Source organism: Lucilia cuprina, chromosome 6 (genome assembly GCF_022045245.1).
Source record: "Lucilia cuprina isolate Lc7/37 chromosome 6, ASM2204524v1, whole genome shotgun sequence".
In the NCBI taxonomy this organism is placed as follows: Eukaryota; Metazoa; Arthropoda; class Insecta; order Diptera; family Calliphoridae; genus Lucilia; species Lucilia cuprina.
The window spans coordinates 6,448,091-6,457,542 of record NC_060954.1 but is presented as its reverse complement, the minus strand read 5'-3'; the positions used below and the strand labels follow the sequence as shown (position 1 = coordinate 6,457,542).

The window sequence follows — 9,452 nt, the reverse complement described above, 5'->3', positions numbered from 1 at the left end:
TGTTCTAGTTCTGTTCTAGTTCTGTTCTAGTTCTGTTCTAGTTCTGTTCTAGTTCTGTTCTAGTTCTGTTCTAGTTCTGTTTTAGTTCTGTTTTAGTTCTGTTCTAGTGCTGTTCTAGATCTGTTCTAGTTCTGTTCTAGTTCTGTTCTAGCTCTGTTCTAGTTCTGTTCTAGTTCTGTTCTAGTTCTGTTCTAGTTCTGTTCTAGTTCTGTTCTAGTTCTGTTCTAGTTCTGTTCTAGTTCTGTTCTAGTTCTGTTCTAGTTCTGTTCTAGTTCTGTTCTAGTTCTGTTCTAGTTCTGTTCTAGTTCTGTTCTAGTTCTGTTCTAGTTCTGTTCTAGTTCTGTTCTAGTTCTGTTCTAGTTCTGTTCTAGTTCTGTTCTAGTTCTGTTCTAGTTCTGCTGTAGTTTTGTTCCTGTTCTGTTCTAGTTCTGTTCCAGTTCAGTTCTAGTTCTCTTGTACTACGACTTCTTCCCTAATTCCTTAAAAATCCGTTAAAATTTAAGAACTTTCATTCCAAACCCCTTAATCCCCTGAAAGTGTTTGTTATTTTTTTCCACTTTAATCTAAACTTGTTGTTAAACTTTTTAAAATATTTTTTAATTGCATTTTCTTTCTTTTTTTAATATTCTTCTAGTGTTTGGGTTGGACTCACCCTTGGGCTTATTTCCACCTGGCATAGATCCCGGTAAACTTTATAATCCCTTAATGGAAATGTCTGATCCACGAGGTATGCCAGGTGATGCGCCGCCCTTTCTCAAAAAGAAAAGTAAGTACTGTAAGTAAATTTCCAATTTACATAATTTATTAATAGTTTTAAGTAGAAATAAGTTTAAAGTAGAAATCTTATGAAAAAAATTCAAACTAATTTCATTTTTCTCTCAGTGCAAAGTCATAAAAACAATTTATAAGTTCATTTTGTTTCTCTACATTTACACTTATGTCACTTTAAAATGTTTTTTTTCTTTATTTTCTTGATTTTATTTCCAATCGACATTTACAATTGCAACAGCCATTTAACAGTCTTTGTGTAGAAATAATAACTTGAAAAAAAATCAATGCATCTGAAATCATGTGAGGCGGTAAATTCAATTTTGTGGTTTTCCTGTATTTGCTCATTGAACATGTGCACCTATGCATATCAATAGTTTTATTTCTATGAAACAAATTGGAAAAAAAATTATACTACATTTAAATCGTTTTTTATCTTTAAATGTCCGTCCGTGCTGCAGTTACCTGTGTGTCGCGTAGTCTTATTATTAAGGCAAATTTGTAGAAAAAATGAAACACTTGCCTTTTTTTCTAGCTTTGTCTCTACACTTATTACTCATATAAATTTTATAAATTTATTTAACTTTTTCTTTCTTCTTCTATTTTTATAAAAACCTCAAGTTGTTACAAAAAAAGTTAATGGATTTCAATTTCAATCAGTTTTATATATAGAGAGATCTCACTCACCTCAAATTGTTGATTCGTATATATAACAATTATCATACAGGGATACGTATGGCTAGAAAGAAAAGAAAAATATGATTTAAGTTTAAAAAAAAAAAAATAATGATTGACAGTTTTATACATAAAGTATTATGAATGAATTAAGATTTTAGTGTTTGGAAGATTAACCGTAATTAACTAGGTTAAATGTGGTCCTAAAAGTTTAAAAACTGTTCAACTTGATTGACAGTTTTTCCCATAATAGAGAAAGAGGTATTTTAATGATAATATAGTTTAAGTTTCGTTCTACTTATGTTCTAGTTCAGTTCTGGTTCAGTTCTAGTTGAGTTCTAGTTCAGTTGTAGTTCATTTCCAGTTCAGTACTAGTTCAGTTCTAGTTCAGTTCTAGTTTAGTTCTAGTTCAGTTCTAGTTCAGTTCTAGTTCAGTTCTAGTTCAGTTCTAGTTCAGTTCTAGTTCAGTTCTAGTTCAGTTCTAGTTCAGTTCTAGTTCAGTTCTAGTTCAGTTCTAGTTCAGTTCTAGTTCAGTTCTAGTTCAGTTCTAGTTCAGTTCTAGTTCAGTTCTAGTTCAGTTCTTGTTCAGTTCTAGTTCAGTTCTAATTCATTTCTAATTCAGTTCTAATTCAGTTCTACTTCATTTCTACTTCTCACTATTATTATTAAAATAAGTTATTAAATAATATTTTAAATTCCTATAATTTTTTTAAATATTTGAAAAAATTTATGTTCTCCTCCTTCTCCCCTTTTTCTATCTTTCTAATGTCTCCAAACAAACATTTATTTTAGTATTTTTATATGCTGAAAGTTAAATGTATGATAATCTTGCCATAAAATCTTTAGATATTTTTCCAAATGTTTTCCAAGACATTTGCCAAAAAAAATACCTTCAAATGTAAACCTAAAGAAAATGGTAAAAACCTCTTCTAAGATAAGAATCTTTATTTAACTATTTACAACTCCTTAGAGTAAGGCACCAGAGCACATATAAACTATCTTAGTTTTTGTTTATTTTTTTCATTTATTTAGGGTGATACCTGGCCCCTAAAACACCCCCCCCCCCCCATATATAATGCACTATATTAGTTTGTTCCTACTTTGTTTTTATAAATAGTTTTTGTATGTATAAAAGTATTTAAAATTGTGTGGGTGTGATTAACTGATTTGTTCACATTTTAAACGTGATTTAAGATTTGCTACAAATAATAGACAAACAAATAAAAAAAAAAAACAAATTTCGATTTTGTTTTTCACATTTGCTGGCAAAAAGCAACATTGCAACATTACTAAACTACCAGCTAAATACTTTATTTGTTTGTATATTGTATTGTTACCAATATTATTATTACTTTTTTATATGATAGACTTATTGGTTTAAATATTGCATTTTTTTGTTTGTTGTGGTCATATAAACAATTGCTTTATATTCTTAAACAAAAAAAAGTTTATTTTCTTAGAAAATTTTAAATAAAAAAAGTATTTACTTCTTTACAACTACTATAGTTACTCAAAAAACGTGTTGACCTCTATCAGTTGGAAAAAATCGACAAACTACACAAAACAACATAAAGGTCAAAGAATTTATGCATTTTTATGTTATAAATAATATGGAAAAAATAATAAATATTTGTTATACGGACTTGTCGATTTCACGGATGATTTTTCATGAGTGTAGTTTGAATGTATGTTTAAGGTATTGGGTTAGGGAAAAAGTCGATAATTTTTAAAAGGCAAACCTATGATCTTACTTCACTAATACATTAAATAAGAATCAGTTCTAGTTCAGTTTTAGTTCAGTTCTAGTTCGGTTCTAGTTCAGTTCTAGTTCAGTTCTAGTTCAGTTCTAGTTCAGTTCTAGTTCAGTTCTAGTTCAGTTCTAGTTCAGTTCTAGTTCAGTTCTAGTTCAGTTCTAATTCAGTTCTAGTTCAGTTCTAGTTCAGTTCTCGTTCAGTTCTAGTTCAGTTCTAGTTCTGTTCTAGTTCAGTTCTAGTTCAGTTCTAGTTCAGTTCTAGTTCAGTTCTAGTTCAGTTCTAGTTCAGTTCTAGTTCAGTTCTAGTTCAGTTCTAGTCCAGTTCTAGTTCAGTTCTAATTCAGTTCTAGTTCAGTTCTAGTTCAGTTCTAGTTCAGTTCTAGTTCAGTTCTAGTTCAGTTCTAGTTCAGTTCTAGTTCAGTTCTAGTTCAGTTCTAGTTTAGTTCTAGTTCTGCTCTAGTTCTGCTCTAGTTCTGTTCTATTTCAGTTCTAGTTCAGTTCTAGTTCAGTTCTAGATCAGTACTGGTTCATTTCTAGATGAGTTCTAGTTCATTTTTAGTTCAGTTCTAGTTTAGTTCTAGTTCTGCTCTAGTTCTGCTCTAGTTCTGTTCTATTTCAGTTCTAGTTCAGTTCTAGTTCAGTTCTAGTTCAGTTCTAGTTCAGTTCTAGTTCAGTTCTAGTTCAGTTCTAGTTCAGTTCTAGTTCAGTTCTAGTTCAGTTCTAGTTCAGTTCTAGTTCAGTTCTAGTTCAGTTCTAGTTCAGTTCTAGTTCAGTTCTAGTTCAGTTCTAGTTCAGTTCTAGTTCAGTTCTAGTTCAGTTCTAGTTCATTTCTAGTTCAGTTCTAGTTCAGTTGTAATTCAGTTCTAGTTAAGTTTTTGATCTATTCAAGATCACTTGTAAATCATGTGTAGATCACTGGTAGATCTATGGTAAATCATGTGTAGATCATTCCTACTTGTGCTCTAGTATACATAGGAGCAGTTCCATTACAATTGATAATCAATTTCAGTTCTGTTCTACTACAACCTCTGTTAAAAATAATGTAGACTTTCTCCCCCCACCAATATATAGCTTCAACTAAAAGATCACATATTGTTGTTACTTATTTTGTTTTGGCAACAACCTGTGGCAATAAGATTTTGTTTTATTGTTGTTGCTGTAGTGTAACGATAACATCTTAAATGAAAAACTTTTTAAACACATACTATATATATATACTCTCAATTGAGATCTTCGGTACGAAAATAAAATTTTATTGAAGTTGAAAGGAACAGTATTTTTTTGTATGTTTTTCTGTGGTAAATGTTGCCGAATGCAAACAATTGTTGCCAAAACAAAAGACGCTTTTTTTGTTGTTGTTGATGTTGTGGCAAATGTTGAGGTACGAATATGTGGTGCATAATTTGCATATGGAACCACCACAGTGTGATCAATGATAATATGATGTTATTGCTGTATTTATTGTTGCAAACTCGCGGCAGGGTGTGGGTGATGAAGTTTATTAAGATTTTTTGTTGAAAAATTTAAATAAGATACCAATAATGTTGGCAACAACAAAAACAAAAATTAAAACATTAAAATTTGTTAAAGATAAAATTTTATTAACTTTTTGTTTTTTGTTATTTATTTTTAGTGCCTAGACCCAAAGGTCAACATTCTGCACCACGAGGCGGTCCTCCACGTTCTTGGACAAATGCCGAATTAACCGAGGCCTTACAACATGTTTGGAATAAGAAAATGACCACTTCTCAGGCTTCACGCATCTTTGGTATACCCTACAACTCTTTGCTTATGTATGTGCGTGGCAAGTATGGCAAATCTTTGAAATTGGAACAATTACGCAAAGATTGCATAAGTGGTCCACCTTTGGAAATGCTACAAATGGGCATAAGCTCTGGTTCGGGCAAAAACTCGGGGGAGACTAAGGAGCAGAGAGAAGCCCGCAAAGAGGCTCAACGTAATGCTGCACAACATCCACCCGGTGATATGGAAATGGGAGGTCCTTTAACAGGTCCTGGACCACGACCCTCTAGCTCAGAACCAGATTTATTGGGTGGACCCAATGCCCTCTTTAATCCCTTTAATCCTCAAGGATTTTATCCCGATTTTCCGGGTGGTTTTCCCGGTTTACCCTTAAGCATGCTAAACTTATTGCCTCCCTCTGAAAGACAACATGCTGCTGCTGCAGCAGCCGCCATGCATCATTCCATGGGTTTGGATGAGGACTGTAAATCTGACCGCTCGAAACAATCCTCCAATATGGATGATGAATACTCACTGAGTCGTGAAGAACGTCGTCATTCGGATTTAATGAATAACTCCTCATCTACACCTTCCTCTGCCTCGCAACAAAATGGCTCGGTACAAGATTGAAATTTATGGCGGGATTGGGCTAATAACCCATTATTATTCCCGCCACCACCACCGCCACAACAGTCACATGATAACAATGGTTATAACGATCTACCACTACCACCATCTGCAGCCGCTGTTCTTCATTCTCATCACCATAATCATTTGTCGTCGGCAGAGACAGATGATTCACAAAATCGTGAGGATAAAGAACATTTTAGATCTTCTCATTCGTTTAAGGAATTTAATCAAAATCTTTATATGACCCGCAAGAAATTGAGACGTTATAGAAAGAAACACTTAAAAGTTCAAGATCTACAAGGAACAGCAGTTGGAGGCTCTTCGTCGGCCTCAAGTTTTGGTAAAAATTGCATGAATATGGAAAATTTTATGGCTTTACAACCACCTTTGAATGTAACACCAGGAGCTGTTATAAGGACTTAAAGAAAAAGAGTATTTTGAGAAAAGTTTTGGACTTTTCCTATGTTAACTAACATTTTGTTTAACATTTTCATATTAAACTGTTTAAGAAATGTTAAAGTGTGTGTTAATCTTAAATCTGTTAACATTTTAGTGCAATTTAGTTAATTTAACAAATGTTAAGAACATTTTACTTAACAGCAATGTTAAAAACAGTTAAGAAACTCTGCTTATGTTAACTAGCAGTTGTCAAACACTTTAAAATTGAAATTTTTAAGAAATATTACAGATTTTGCTTTTTTGTGAGAACTGTTCTTATGTTAACTAACATTTGTTTAACATTTTGTAATAAAACTGTTTAAGAAATGTTACAGACTCTGCTAATCTTAAATCTGTTTACATTTTTGTGCAATTTAGTTAATTTAACAAATGTTAAGAACATTTTACTTAACAGTAATGTTAAAAACAGTTTCTTACATTTAACGAAATGTTAATTAAGAAAATGTTTCTCTTTAAGTAGAGAGAGATGAAGGATTTGAGAGTTTTTACGCACATGTTAGTTAAACTTAACATTATGTTACTAACATTAATGTTAACAGAAATGTTTATAATACCATTTAAAGTATTTCAAATCATTTTAAAATTAAAACTGATTTAATTTGTTTTTGTAATATAAACAATATTTTACTTTTATAACAAAAAAAATTAGCAAAAATCTTTAAAAAAAAACTGTGACTTAAGCTGTAATTAATTTGCAATATTTTATTTAAAACAAAATTGTATAAAAAGAGACAAATAATATTAATTTAATTTTTTTAAAAAAAGTTTATTTTTAAAAAAGTTTTCTTCCATTTTTCTTAAAAAGCAAAAAACCTCTACATCGATTAGTTTATTTATTTTTATTTTAAATTTTTTTTTATATATAATTTGGTGCTTTTAGTTCCTATAAATAATTTTTTTTTTAAATATATATTTTTCTTAATATTTTCTTTTTTAAAACTAATTTAAAGGCAACAGGCTTTTAAAGCCTTAATTTTAAAATATATAATTTAAAATAATTAAACAAAAAAATTACAAAAACAAAATGCTTTATTATATTTAAAAAATCCTCCCCCAAAACAAATTTAAGTTTTTAATTATAAATGTGTACATAATTTTTTTCTAATTTTTAAATTATTTTTTTTTAAATTTAATAATTTCTTTAAAGAAAAATTTATTTAATTAATTAATCAATCAAAACACACTTAATAGTATTATGACTGTACCAAATCTCAAAAAAATATATATAAAATTATTATAAAACAAACGTATTATTAAAAATTAAAAAAAAAACTGTATTAAATTTTCTTAAATTAAATTATATATTTAAACTATAAGTAGTAAGAATTGTAATAATTTTAGTGTAATCTTAAATAAAATACTTAATTATTAAACAAAAAAGCAAAAAAACAAAAACACAAAAAATTAAAAATATTTATAAATAATTATAAAGTATTAAATAAAAAACCACATGTTAAATATTAAAAATTAAAAAAAAAGAAATTAAAATTGTTTTTTATTAATTTGGCTAAAAAAAAAACAAAATTTAAAAATTGGTGAAAAATTAATGATTTAAAACTCCACAAAAAAAACAAAAAAAAAAAAAAATTAACAAAGCTTTAGTTAAAGCAAACAAAATACATAAGATCAGTCTGTAGGTCAAGCTATAGTCCAAATAACAGTGCAGACAATAGGCAATACTAAATAAAGATTAAAGTATGGACGGTATATAGATTACAGTATAGAATATAGAGCGATCTATAGGCCGGAAAAAGACTACGGACTAGAATATAGACTGCATTTAAGACTAGACTCTAGATTACTGAATAGACATTGACTAGACTATAGACTAGACTATAGACTAGACTTTAGAATAGACTATAGACTAAACTATAAACAAGACTACAGATTAGACTATAGACTAGACTACAGAACACATAAAATATAAACCAGACCATATGTATGCTAAACTAGTCTAGAATACAGACTAGTGAGTACCACACACTAGACTATATACTAGCCTATAGACTGGACAGTAAACTAGACTATAAACAAGACTAGACTTTAGACTAGACTATAGACTAGACTATAGACTAGACTATAGACTAGACTATAGACTAGAATATAGACTAGATTATAGACTAGACTATAGACTAGACTATAGACTAGACTATAGACTAGACTATAGACTAGACTATAGACTAGACTATAGACTAGACTATAGACTAGACTATAGACTAGACTATAGACTAGACTATAGACTAGACTATAGACTAGACTATATACTAGACTATATACTAGACTATAGACTAGACTATAGACTAGACTATAGACTAGACTATAGACTAGACTATAGACTAGACTATAGACTAGACTATAGACTAGACTATAGACTAGACTATAGACTAGACTATAGACTAGACTATAGATTAGACTACAGACTAGACCATAGACTATACTATTGACTAGACTATAGACTAGACTATAGAAAATATAAACTATAAACCAGACCATATGTATGCTAAACTAGTCTAGAATACAGACAAGTGAGTACCACACACTGGACTATATACTAGCCTATCGACTAGACTATAGTTTAGACTAGACTAAAAACAAGACTAGACTAGACTTAAAACTACACTATAGACTAGACTATAGAATAGAATATAGACTAGAATATAGACTAGAATATAGACTAGACTAGGCTACAGACTAGACTATAGACTAGACAAAAGATAAGGCTATAGACTAGACTGTAGAGTAGACTATAAACTAGACTATAGACCATAACATATACTAGACTGGACTAAATACTAGACTGTAATAGAAACTAGACTATAGACTAAACTATAAACTAGAATATTATATAGACTAGACTATAGAATAGACTATAAGCTAGAGTATAGAACAGAATATTAGAATAAAAACTATGGACTAGAATATAGGCAGGACAAGACTATAGACTAGTCTAAACTACACTAGATTCTATAAACTATAAAATAGACTATACTATGGGCTAGACAATAGGGTAGATTATATCCTAGACTATATAGTGTAGACTAGACTATAGAATCGACCAGACTTTTGACTAGACTACAGACTAGGCTATAGACTAGACAATAGGTTATACTTTAGATTGGACTTTATACTAGACTATACTTTAGACTAGATTATAGACTAGACTGAAGACTATAGACTAGACTATATACTATAGGCTAGAGTATAGACTAGGCTTTTAACTAGACTATTAAATATACTCTAGAGTAGAATATACACTAGATTAGACTAAGGACTAGACTAAAGACTAGACTACAGACTAAACTATAGACTATACTATAGACTAGACTATAGACTAGACTATAGACTAGACAATAGACTAAACTATAGACTAGACTATACACTAGACTGTAGACTAAACTATAGACTGGACTATATACTAGACTAA

General features: G+C 29.9%; 1 protein-coding gene across 8 annotated transcripts in view; it reads left to right on the top strand.

Moving 5' to 3' along the window:
• LOC111687896 (protein jim lovell) overlaps nt 1-5,576 on the top strand; it is a 237,561-nt gene extending 231,985 nt beyond the window's left edge. For 6 of the 8 annotated variants that reach the window (XM_046954818.1, XM_046954819.1, XM_046954823.1 and 3 more), the window contains 2 exons: nt 635-775; nt 4,830-5,576. In XM_046954818.1, the coding sequence (XP_046810774.1) occupies nt 635-775; nt 4,830-5,569 (881 nt within the window). In that variant the 3' untranslated portion in view covers nt 5,570-5,576. The remainder of the gene's footprint in view (nt 1-634; nt 776-4,829) is intronic. The other 2 variants (XM_023450374.2, XM_046954821.1) reach the window with 1 other exon arrangement.
• Nucleotides 5,577-9,452: the final 3,876 nt, after the last annotated feature.